This window comes from Gasterosteus aculeatus, chromosome 9 (genome assembly GCF_964276395.1).
Source record: "Gasterosteus aculeatus chromosome 9, fGasAcu3.hap1.1, whole genome shotgun sequence".
NCBI classification, from domain to species: Eukaryota; Metazoa; Chordata; class Actinopteri; order Perciformes; family Gasterosteidae; genus Gasterosteus; species Gasterosteus aculeatus.
In genome coordinates, this window is record NC_135696.1 from 4,528,591 (window position 1) to 4,541,634 (window position 13,044).

General features: G+C 40.6%; 1 protein-coding gene across 6 annotated transcripts in view; it reads left to right on the forward strand.

The window, feature by feature from the left end:
• The window catches only part of wdr17 (WD repeat domain 17), a 48,712-nt gene extending 37,691 nt beyond the window's left edge, over positions 1 to 11,021 (forward strand). For 2 of the 6 annotated variants that reach the window (XM_040186485.2, XM_078080197.1), the window contains exons 19-32: positions 270 to 425; positions 1,043 to 1,107; positions 2,414 to 2,546; positions 2,754 to 2,842; positions 4,551 to 4,650; positions 4,762 to 4,901; positions 5,184 to 5,295; positions 5,424 to 5,565; positions 6,099 to 6,201; positions 6,387 to 6,488; positions 6,580 to 6,678; positions 8,386 to 8,453; positions 9,107 to 9,204; positions 9,304 to 11,021. In XM_040186485.2, the coding sequence (XP_040042419.2) occupies positions 270 to 425; positions 1,043 to 1,107; positions 2,414 to 2,546; positions 2,754 to 2,842; positions 4,551 to 4,650; positions 4,762 to 4,901; positions 5,184 to 5,295; positions 5,424 to 5,565; positions 6,099 to 6,201; positions 6,387 to 6,488; positions 6,580 to 6,678; positions 8,386 to 8,453; positions 9,107 to 9,204; positions 9,304 to 9,423 (1,527 nt within the window). In that variant the 3' untranslated portion in view covers positions 9,424 to 11,021. Of the gene's footprint in view, positions 1 to 269; positions 426 to 1,042; positions 1,108 to 2,413; positions 2,547 to 2,753; positions 2,843 to 4,550; positions 4,651 to 4,761; positions 4,902 to 5,183; positions 5,296 to 5,423; positions 5,566 to 6,098; positions 6,261 to 6,386; positions 6,489 to 6,579; positions 6,679 to 8,385; positions 8,454 to 9,106; positions 9,205 to 9,303 lie in introns of those variants that run through there. The other 4 variants (XR_013450602.1, XR_005713071.2, XR_013450603.1 and 1 more) reach the window with 4 other exon arrangements.
• The last annotated feature ends 2,023 nt before the right edge of the window (positions 11,022 to 13,044 follow it).

Genomic DNA, 13,044 nt, shown 5'->3' on the forward strand with positions numbered 1-13,044 from the left:
CACAATAGCATTACAACTGTGCAAGATGCATTCATGCAATTTCCCAGGGGTGTAGTTGAGATTTAAATGAAGACCAGCCCTGAAGATGGATGTGTGTGCCAGAAGCTGGTGTAATCATCATGTAATCCCATGAAAAAAGGGTTTCTAGTTTTAATTTTATTCTGTTCTAGTCATCAACATTCTATTTAAGATGTGTTAAAAAAAGTATTTTTTATCTTAATAGTGTATTTTATCTAAGTTTATCTTCCATTTTTTCTATTTTCTCTCAGTCTGAAGCCCAGGAGCTCACTATAGTCAAGATGTCTAAATTTGGAGGAGGTATCGGAGCTCCAAGTAAAGAGGAGAGGCTGATAGAAGCAGCTAACATCCATCTGAGACTTGGTCAGATTCAACGATACTGTGAATTAATGGTGGAGCTGGGACAGGTATGGAGTGAGTGCGGGTATGCATGCCGGTGTTTTAGTAGTATTTGTGCAATAACCTCAGATCCAAGCAAGCCAGACACTGGTGACACTCAGCTATTTCTATATTTTATATTTAACAGGATGCTCTTTAATTCCTGTCTAGCTCCACATTTGTCTTTATGTTTTTTCTTTTGTCAATGGAAATTCAAGTTTGTTGGTCTAAAAGCAAACCCAAGCAAAGTTTTACAGCTATTGTTAATGATATCTGTACTTTCATTTAATCTCTCCCATCACCAAATACTTTTGAAGAACCTGCAAGTAAAAACTGTAGGTAAAAGTTCAAAAGAAATGGCATGTAGGCATAAGCACTGAGGAAGTCCGAACGAGGGAAAAGTCAAAGCAGGCGGACAGCTGCAGGCAGCAGCTGCAGAGATAGACAGGGATAGAGGAGTGACATTTTGGCATCATCAAGATATTCTGATAAACCAGTCGATTCTCATATTTCAGTTGTTATATTTGGTCACAAATCCAGGGATGCCTCTACATCTATTGTGAGAAAAAGAGCAAAATAAAAAGAATAGAAATATAAATGAATTATCTTGCCAATGTGAGCTAATAGAGGGTGATTTATCTTGCAGTGGGAGAAAGCATTATCTGTGGCACCAGGAGTCTCCATGAAGTATTGGAAGAAACTCATGCAGAGGTAATTCAATTCATGTTGAAGTCCATTGTTTCAGCTTTTCCTCAAAACAACAATAAAAAAGAAAGACAGCATTGTCCCAGTGCAAGTGTTTTCAGTTTGAGCAGCATAATGATTGTTAAAAATATGATAAGCAAAGGCAGAAAACCAGCAGGCACAATAGTTGGACCTTAAACGTGTCACACCTAGAATGCAGCTATAATTAATGCTGTTATTTACTCCTGTATTTTACCGCTTTAAATTGTCAAAATAGCTGCTGTGATGAAGGTCTACTGTTTCCAGTCCCCAGCATTATTCATGTAAACTTCAGTAGATCATGGCTTATAGGGCTGTTAATTCTGTAATGTTTGTGGTTTTAGGTTTTTACTAGATTTTTCAATTGTGTTAGAACCAAATCTAAATCTGTTGTTCATGTTTATTAAGATAATTTATAGTTTTTACTTGTGTGGCAATTCAAAATATGCTTTTTTCTTGCTGCATTTGGAAAGAGAGAATAAAGCATATCAGAAGGATGCACTTAAAACAATTTAGATAATGCATGAGAATACATAAAACAATATCAATTATTGTAAAAGTAAAGACAACACCGGATTTGTTAATAGGAAAAGGCGTACAACAATTTCTGAGACTGATGCGGACCCATCCGCAGTCCACATGAACTGAGACATTATTTTCTTATCAGGAGTGTTTGTTAAAGGGATCGTTTGGTTGTTTGAAATGGGCTTGTTTGAGCTACTTATAGTCAGTGTATCACATACACTAGATTTGCCCCTCAGATTAGATGAACAGACTGTACTACTAAGCAAAGCAAAGTATATAGGGCGGATGGAGAATATAACTAAAAACGGCACCTGCGTAAACTTTGGAAATAGCATTGATAAGATTCACTGTCAGCTAGGTTCTGCATCAGAAATAGCTATATGACAACAAGATAAAGGGTTGAAAATATTTCAAACATAACAGACGTGAATATAGATATCTGCCTTTCTGTAGGCTAACATACCTTCTGCTGCTGACCCCTTCCACAACAGTGTAGTCCTTTCTACTAATCCATGGGGTATGCTGACCCTAGTCTACTGTAGGTAATACAGTGAACAAGTATCTCATACAACCCCACTAAAACTCTTCCTTTCAGCAATCAAGTTGACATTATTTTGTCACATATTATGAAATTCTTACACCTTGCTTTAAACCAGGATTATTCTTTTTGTCATCTTCATTTTTACCAATTGTAACGTAAATGCAAAGAAAATAGTAAACTGTGTAATGTGTTACTTATCCATGTAATTGCAATATCCTAATGTCACAGGAGAGCTGACCAGCTGATGGGTGAGGATAATGATGATGCTATCCCATACTGCATCGCTACAGGAGACATTAAAAACCTTATAAGTTTCTTCACTGGTCGTGGACAACTGCTCGAAGCATTAATAATAGCACAGGTACACGGAAGGAGGGGATGAAAGGGAGCAGTAGTTTTCTTTCGGGCTGGATGATGAGAAGTGGATCTTAAGTTTATTATTGGGGTGGATAAATAAGTAAACACAGAGAGCTGAGAAAATACTTCAACTGTTATTTTGATGCTTCTGAAAATATTTACAAGATTTGATACACAATAATAACGTTTAATTAATAATCTATATTTTTAGGGAGCATGTGAAGGAAACATTCGTGCACCTCAAAGCTCCCAAGCTAACCCCACGACCAATGACATGGATAACAGACTGCAATACCAGAGGTAAAGCAAACACACACATGTGTAACTTTAAATTAACATCTAACCTGATGGTGTTTGTTTTAGGTGAGATTTTAGCTTAGTTGTGTTGCCTGTTTCCATTGCCACTGTTTTATAAACAAAGTTAACGCACCGGCTCGTTCACATTGATTGGCTCTCCTCTCTCATTCGGCTTAAAGCCAAAATGTTTCCCAATCGAAGCCGAACATTGTACCTTCAAAATCAAGTCAATTGGGACTTATTTGTCTTACCGGGTTCGGCTGTAAATGTTACAAAAAAGAACCTTTTATAACATGGTGGGTTCACTGCTTCTCTTCACCTGTCGGTTAGTGATGTGTCGTTCGTGAACGATTCGTTCAACGAATCCATAGAAGGGCTCGGGAGTAAGTCGTGATTCATTCATTTTGTCGTGGCCGTGCATCGGGACTGTGCATTGCATAGGCTCAGTCAAGGAAACAGGAATGATTCGTTCATTGATTCGTTCATTTTCCGACGCGCTACTACTGAGCCTATGCAGGTCACGTGAAAAAGGATCAAAAGACTTATGAACGAATCATTGATCCGATGACAAGGTTGGCAGAAGAGCGAAGCATTGATCTGAAAACACGGTCGGGAGGTGATTTAATCTGCCGGGTACGATTCTTTGGATAATTTTTCACGTGATCTGCATAGGCTCAGAAGAGGAAACAGAAAGGATTTGTTTACTTCGTTCACTCTCGTGTGACTACAGGGGTGCAAACTCATCAACTTTCGGCAAAATTAGCAGTTTTTGATCCAAAATAGTTTAATTTGTGTGATTCATGTAGATCTGCAATAATCTGTGGGGTGGGGTGGGGTGGGCGCCGTGGCGCGCGGGGGGGTTTGTATCCTTGTCACCTTTTTCATCCCTGATGAGTTCGCTCCCCTGTGACTAGGTTTAGTAGACGAAAATGATATTTGTTCACAAGAAACAGGTTTCGTTATTTTAACTTTTTTGTACTTTACTTTGTGTGCCGTGATAATTAAATGCTTGTGTGATAATAAATAACCATTTCAAATCATCCAAACTGTCATGACACATGGTTTTTGTTCATGATTTGTTCATTTTACTGAACGAGATTCAAAGAACCGAGTCTGAAAAGCTTCTGCATTACTACTGTCGGTGTCCGTTCTGTAGCTTTGTGCTCGCTACCTAAGCCCCACCCCCATTTTCCACAAGGAAAAGGGACAGAGGCAGCGCAATCAACTTAAATGTTGGTGACGTTCATTTATATGTAAAATGAATAGCGCAGCGGCAAATATTATTTCACTCGATTTCAGATGGTGTGCGATAAGTCAATTTATCGCATATAGCAACGGGCCTAATGATCTCCAACTTTGATGGCAAGATATAAGGGGCAAATTTTCCCTTCAAGAAGTTGAAATGTTCTGTTGAGCAGTTCTAACAATTCAATATTATCCAACTGCTTGGATTTATTTTCTGATGTATCCCAATACGATCAAGGATAATCAGGATTAACTATCTGCCTCATTGAAAACCTTGTTACTATCCAGGCGCTTTCCACCAGATAACTGCACGTAAATGGAATTAATACAAAGGCCAAATGTCATATATGTAACTGTTTGTGGTTAGTGAATGTTTTGTTTAAAAGAATGACCATGGAAAGCTCTTTAAATACTCATAACTCTTTATATTTGGTCCATCCATAAACTTCGAACTTTTCCTGTCCAGTCTCCTCCAAACGGTATGTAAGGAACTAGCTGAGTGGTACTTTCAGGATGGATGCTCTGTCCTGGCAGCATGCTGCTACCTTGCTGTGGACAACATTAAGGTACATACTTCTGTATATCAATTGCATAAGTATATTGTGAAGTTGTCATACATCTTACCTTTATAATAACTAATCATTAATGTGGATGTACCGTATGTGTTATGCTTTTAGTTAGCCATGTCAAGTCTTATCCGAGGTAATGAGCTGGAGTTGGCGGCATGTGTGGGTATTGGCCTAGGAGAGGCAGCTAAACAGAGCACTTCATACTGTCTTGAACTCTTGGCGAGGAAATACATGACAACAACAACATGGTACGTCTCAATCAATGCTTATTCGGTTAGTGTAAGCTACATTTTTGTGTATTAAAACTGGTTCCTTTGAGCATAGGTGGAGTCACGGCAAACCTATTTTCAGTTCGAAATTCATTAATTTTTTAATGTGGAATGTATGACAGTATCAGGGATCTAGATTTAGAGGGCTCCACCTGTACTGATAGTACTTGGGCTGTAGAGCACTATCACACAACACACTGGATGCTTCTAGGGTGTGGTCAATACATAGCAAAACCTTATCTCTACTGTTTCTACATTTAGGGCGCTTGCAGTTGACCTACTGAAAATGATTCCTGACAACCACATTCTGTTGGCTAAGCTGTGTGCTTTTTACCCAGGAAGTGTTGCTGAAATCAACCAATTTCATGAAAGTGTGAGTAGACAATCAATATGTAAAATCTAAAACACGTTGTGAATGAAATGGAGTGGATCTGTGATGTTAATGATAATAACATCCTGATGATTATAGTGACTATGATTATCTGTTGCTTGTCATTCAAGTGCGGTCTCCCTTCCATAGAGGAATGTAAGGCCCTAGCGGAAACAGCCATGTGTGAAGGAGATTTGTTTTCTGCAGTAAAATTCCACCTGCTGAGCTCAGAACCTGACATCGCCCTTAGGATAGGGCTAGATCATGTTAAAGGTAATGGCTACAGAGTTTCGGTGTGTATTTGTTTGTGATTACCTATCTATCATCATCTATAACAACCTACCCACCTATGATTTACACATTTTACATATGATCGCACAATTACCTTGAACATGAAACAGTTGGCAATATTTACTTATGTCAAATGTTGTAAAACTTCCGACATATCCATTGGTATGATTGACATTTTTCTGCCAATATTTTAGGAATTATACTGAACACAAATAAAAAATTAAAAAACGCCATTGCATAGTTGTACCACTAGCAGGAACAAGTGTAATCTATGAATGACCGGTTTCCATACCAATCCCAATGAAGACCCTACAAATCTGCACTTTCTAATGTATTTGGTATAAAATACAGTGAATTACAATAATAAATCATATCTTCAACAGAAATCCTAACAATAACGTATTAATATTGAATTGGGCATTGGAGACAGTGTCTTACTGAAGAAATGTATTAAATGGGTACTTTTATAAAGTACAGCTCAATCAGGAACTGTATTTGAATTTCCTCCTCACCAGAACAGCTGACTCGACCTGATTGGACAGTGGATATTGTTCAGCCAATCCTGGACCTGATGAGTTACATCAGAACTGACTGCCTCATCATGGCTAAGTTGACTGGGTGAGATGATCTATTATTAGAGATGATAATTATTAATAGTATTATAATTATTTAAATTTCTCCACTGCTCACCAATGCTGTTGCTTCTTATAGATTGTCTGACTTGATCATCCAGGCCTTTGTGTGTGTGTGTGTGTGTGTGTGTGTGTGTGTGTTCTTGTATGCACACGTGTGCTTGTGCGCAGAGCCCGCAGTGAGCTGTTGATCTTGTGTGGTTACATTGGAGGTCTGCTGGCCATCAGAAGACAGTACTCTAGCATCGTGCCTGCCCTCTATGAATACACCAGGTAGACACAACCCCATGTATGTCCATAGTCAGGTTTAAATTGGATGAACGATTTGGAAGTCATTCCAACCCTATTTTTTTCTGTTTCTCAGTCAGCTGATGAAGCGGAGGGAAGTGTGTGTTCCTCTGAATATTGAGCAGCTGTCTGTGGAGCTGGATGTCTGGAGGGCCTGCACACAAAGTAACAGAAAGTAGGTTACAGAGACAAACATAAAGACAAAGAAAACATCTAGAGATGGAAATGTTTGCCCATTCATTTTGGCCATTCCAAGTCAGATTGGATGGAGACAGTGTGAACGGAAATTTTCAAATCTTGCCCTTGATTCTCACTGTATTGACGTATTTTGTATAGCCCAAAATTGCAAATTAAAAATTTGCCTCAGAGGGCTTTACAGTCTGTACAAATGTGATATCCGCTGTCCCGAAACCCCGCACAGAAAAAAAAAATCCTTTGATGGGGAAAAAAGGAAAAAAAAGAAACCTTGGAGAGAACGGCCGAGAAGGGATCCCTCTCCCACGATGAACAGAATGCAATGGATGTCAAGTGTACAAAATGAACAGCGTAAAAAATGTAATAGTAATGTGACTAATATTTATAATAATAATGATAGCAACAGCTGTTGTCAGCATGGCCATGGCAGGAAGCAGGAATAGGGTCCAAATAGAACCAGGATCTATGGAAACCCGGGAGGTGAGAAACAGTGTTGGGCAAGTTACTGAAAATGAGTATTTAGTTACAGTTACTAGTTACTTCTTTTAAATGTAATTGAATTACTTACCAGTTACTGTGTATCAAAAGTAATTAGTTACTCTGGAAAGTAACTTTTAAGTTACTTTTATGTCTGCTTTTTAAATGTAATGAATATAAATAGTACTGAACAGTCAAACACAATAAACATATTTTTTAGACCTATTTATTGTAATCAACAGGGCAACAGGCCTTCAAATCAAGCAATAGTACAAAGGTCCTTTTTAATACCTAACTTAATACAAAATAACTGTTTCAGGCATTTGCCTGAAGGCAACTGACTCGACAGTTGACAGGATGCATCTCATCTTCAACATACCGAGCAATCAATCTATTCAGCTCTGCCCGGTTTATCGGCTGCACTGCAGTCCGTGTAAAGTGGAGCCTTGGTTGTTTGCGTGGAGTGGCGCCTGCAGCATCCGCGGGCTTGCGGTTTTTCGTCATGAGTGACGCAATGCTGTTTACATGCACGTACGGCGACTATTCTGTGACACACAACGTTTGGTGGCCACAACTATTTTGTGCTGACAGGCAGCTATTTACTTACTATTTGCCGGCCCTCCGCTTTGCGTCACAAAAGAGAGTAACGCGAGTAACGAACTCATTTCAATTTCAGTAATTGTAACTGCGTTAATTTATTTAAAAAAATACTTTGTTACATGCTCGTTACCCCTAAAAGTAGTGGAATTACAGTAATGCGTTACTTTGTAACGCCTTACTCCCAACACTGGTGAGAAAGCACAAATACTCCGTGGAAGAAACAAAGTAATAGTATTGGCACTAATAATAGTGTTAGAAGCAGTAGGTGTCAGTAGGGTCATGGCAGGAGGCAGCAGCAGGGTCCAAATATAACCATGATCCATGGAAACCTGCCAGGCTACTAATAATGTGACTTGCAAATGTGACTTGTAAAGGCATTTGGTCACACCAGATATCTGTTAGGGGTTTTACAGTAATGTGGTTGAATACATATGCACTCACCACTTTTCAGATTTTTATTTGTAAACAAGTTTGAATTCCAATCCAATGTAAATTTCCCCCCACAGCTAGATATACAGTATCTATATTTGTACTACCATATGTTTAAACTCCCCTGCTTATGTCTGGTATATAGCTTCACAATTGTATCTCGTCTGTCTATTTTCAACAGTCCTGCATCAGATTGTCAAAGAGAGTTGTTCAGCCACCTCGAGAGGAGAATCCAGCCAACACAACCTGGTATACATAACAATTCTAAACATAGGTTTATCAAATGAGTATGTCAGCCTTGAATTCCATCTTTTGGTCTTTGAGATTTGCTTTTATTTGACAAAGAAGTATTGTGATGTGCTATGTAGCTTTGTATTGTGTCTTATGTATTCTTCATTTTATTACTTCGTTTGATGTATTTACACTGTACTGTTTGTTATTTTGTTCTTTCTTTTGAACTGAAAGAGATGCGTATGCACTTTAGCTTAAAGCTACATGTATGTTTTAAACTGTAAATATTGTTATAACTAATTCAATTTAATGAAGTTAGATAAAATAAAACACTGCCATTAAAAGGTACATTTGCGAAAATAAGCGTTTGACGTAGGTAGGGTGCCAATGCCGGTGGGTGGCAACGGGAGCTGGAGGCACTTTGCCAGTTGAATGATAACGATTGGGCCGGTAAGTAATTGGCCACTGTGCGTAAAGGCTCTTTCATTCGATGAAGTCTGGCCTGGAGGAAGGATTTTAAAAAGCCACAGAGGCAGAAGAAAGTATCGTCTTCCTGAACTCCCTAATGATTAGGGACTTTCTAATCTGTCAGACTTGATGGCCATCAAAACATATTATAGGCCTACTGTATGTAATGGTTAACCAGCAAAACAAGTTATTTTCTTTTTTAGATGGTTTAGTTCTGTGTGGTGCTGATTATGTGACAGGCTCCAATCTGCCAAGCCACTCAGATGTTCAACTGTCGTGTTTCACTGGACACAGAATAAAGGTGCGTGCTTCTTTATTTATTTGTTTGTTTGTATCTCCACAAACATGTCTTGTAAAATTGTGATTGTTCTCATCATTCTTTTTTTTTTTTTTTTACTAGGGTCCAGTTTTTTTGCTGGAGGATGATAAATCAGCAATCTCTCTTAATGATGCCTTAATGTGGGCAGAAGTCAATCCTTTCTCTCCCCTGGGAACAGGAGTTCGCATCAACCCCTTCTAACACACACACACACACACACACACACACACACACACACACACACACACACACACACACACACACACAAACACACACACACACAAACACACACACGGACAGAAACATTTAAAGTAGGGTTGTCAATAGATTTAAAAAATGAACAAATTAATTGCACATTTTGAAATTCAAAATGTGAATGTTGTAATGGTACAATCTTGTTGTTAATGAATGTTTGTTTTTCTTCTAAAGATTAAATCCTACAAGTAATGAGTCACTTTAGAAAGTGTGTATTTTAGACACTGTTGTTTAATTGTTAATGTTATTTTAAACACAAAACTACACATATTTGATCATCTTGGAGGCAGAATTCCACCGGGGTAAATATGTTGAACTAGCGACTTTTCCTTCTGTCCTCGTCCGGTCCGTTTGACACTCACCACACTTTTTTTTGACATGTGGCGGAATTCCTCTGCACAGTCCTCTGCTGTATGTAAAGCCCAAATAAGAACCTAAAAATGTGTGGAATTATTAAAGGTGCAACGTGTAAGAACTAGCCTGAAGAATATGAGGGGCCGTTTAGAACTACTGAGACACTCTTACACATATTTTCACATACATACATACCGTATTTTCCACACTGGATTATAAGGCGCACCTTCAATGAATTACCTATTTTAGAACATTTTTCATATATAGGGCGCACCGGATTATAAGGCGCATAAGATACTGCAGTCAGACGTTTGACGTCAGGGCGGGTGGATGGGGGGGGGGGCAGGTGGAGACAGTGCTTTTAGGGTCCGATCGATGCTGCGAGGTGCGTCCGCTCCCACCGCCCCCCCCCGCCATCCTTAAATCTTCGGCTGCTCTCCAGCCACGCCGCCTGCCAAGGGCCCCTTTTAGAATAACTTATTTTCCCCGTTTAGATGGTTCAGCTACTGTAAACAAAAGGGCACCGTCTATTGCTCTTTAATCTAATTAAGTGCTCGGCTAGAACGACAGCTTTGTTTCTCTGACGCGCCATGAAACAAGCTCCATATCTCACGCGCTTGAGCGCCCGCTCAGCATCTCGCCGTCGTAGACCGAGCTTTGGCGCCGTGTACAACCAGTATGGATCAACCGATTGTATATATGTATATGTGTGTGTTTCTCATACAGTATGTATGTGCGTTTCAGATGAGTATGTATAATGATTTATATACGCATGTGCATAGGTTTACAGAGTATGTATGTACGTATGTGTAAGTGTCTCAGGAGCAGTAGCGTGAGAGTATTTTAAAAGCGGATGTAACGAGTGTTTCATTAGTACGTGTAAGAGTGTCTTAGTAGTGTGCACGAGAGTGTGTAAATAGTAGTAGTCCTAAACCTCATACTATGGTGTTAATCACTTGTTTCAAGTCAGCATGATGTTTATTTTTAAAATCATGCTCCCATTTGGAGTAAAATTATAAAGCAGGGCATGCTTTATGTAAGTGTATATGACACAGAAGTATATATGTATGCGTGTGTGTGTTTCTCATATGTTTTGTGTAAGTATTTCAGATGAGTATGTACTGTATATTGTTTTATATATGCAACTGCATAGATTTAAAGTATTACATTTATGTATATATGTGAGAGCATTTCAATAGTGAACGTAAGAGTGTTTCATTAGTATGTGTGTCTCAGTAGTGAGTGCGAGTGTCTCAATAGTTAAGTCCTAAACAGCCCCTCATAGCATAAAGTCATGTTTGCAATGTAAACTGAGGAAATACATTTTGGTCTTACTTTTGCAACCAGAGGCTGCTGCCAACCACCATGGCCCGGCTTGTTCTTTTTTGTTATACTTTTTTGTTTTCTTCTTCAGCAATGGTGAGTCACTACTGCCAGTCTATCCTCAGTTAAGATAAAATAATAAGTAAAACTGCTTCAAGGACGTGTCACACATCCATGGTCTGTATGCATTTTGATAGTTTGTTCGCTATAGCCGCAAGTAAAATCTAATTCCTTGTGACCTCTGCCATCAGTTTTTTGTATTGTTTGTATCAGCAACTGTAATGTCTGCAAAACATGGCTGGAGCCCTGGAACAACGGGCAGTTAAAAAGACAAGAGGTAAAAAAGAGGTAAACAAGGACAGCTGCCTAGTTGCCTAGTGGGACACATGTCACATGGACTGAGGAACACCATCAAGTAGTGTGCCACCTAGTCGACAAGCTGTCCAGCCCACCAGTACTCAGTTACCCTGACTTCTACCAACCATTTGTCCTCCATACTGACGCATCACAAGACGGCCTTGGAGCGGTGTTATACCAGCAGAGGGAGGACAAGCTGAAGGTAATAGCCTATGGCTCCAGAACACTTACTGCCCCAGAAAGAAATTATCATCTGCATTCTGGTAAATTGGAGTTCCTGGCACTAAAGTGGGCTTTGTGAGTGCTTTAGGGATTATCTGTTCCATGCTCCTTCCTTTGTTTTCTATACTGACAATAACCCGCTAACATATATACTGTCAACTGCAAAGTGAAATGCCACAGGGCAGAGATGGGTAGCTGAGCTAGCAGATTTTAATTTCACTATTAAATACAGACCAGGCAAAGCAAATACAGATGCAGATGGTGTCAGGTAGGGGACTTGGCTGGACCCAAATGCAGAACAGACTGACACAGCCGTCAGGAGGAGAGTGAATTTAACAGTTTATTAATCGACACGACTGTGGAGGTGCAGCAGGAGCGGGCGTGAGGAGTGCAGATGAAGGATGGGGTCCCGGGTGATGATCTCCTCGACAGTGCGCGGTGCCCAGTGCTCCTCCCACGTGCAGGAATCCAGACAGGTGTCAGTGACGTGAGTAACGATCCGACGTCGGCCGGTTGTCAGGCTCTCCCTCTTATACCCTGGTGATTGTGGCTCCGGTGCAGGTGCGTGATTGCAGAGCTGAGACAGGTGCGTGCGAGGCCAACCTCTCCCAGATCCACCAGAGGGAGACCTAAACCAGCCTTTACCTGGGTCTGGAGGGGGGAACTCTGACAGATGGCTTGTCTAGAATGCCTTTGGATTTTGAGAAATACATACATCAGTGCACATAAGTCAGTAAGTGAGGAAACAGTGGGCGCCACTAAGCAGGGTATCCTGGTGCACCAGGAGGAGCCAACACCATTGTTGAGCTCAGTCACATTCTGTGCACTCCAAGAACAGGCAGATACAGAGAGGTTGGTCAGCACAGTACAGCAAATACCCAGAGACAAAATACGAGATGCACAACAGAAGGACCCAGTAATAGGCAAAGTATTGGACTACAAAAGGAAAAATGAAAGGCCAAGTTGCAATGCCTCTCTGGGAACCGTCACCTTATCGTGGTGGAGAGGTTTGTGTGTCCCTATGACCCTGAGGGCTGTGTTGTTGGGAGCCTTGTGCTCCTGGTAGGATTACCCTTGGCAAAGTGGTCTCAGGCGAGGGGCCAGACTAAGAATGGTTCAAAAAGACCCCATGAAAAAACGGAAGAGGGAAGGAGCTCCCCGGCCCGGAGGAGCTCGGGGCCCCCATTTGGAGCCAGGCCCAGATGGAGGGCCCGACAGCGAGCGTCTGGTGGCCGGGTTTACCGCGCAGCCCGGCCGGGCACAGCCCGAAGGAGTGACGCGGCAGCCCAATCCCCATGGGCTCACCACCTG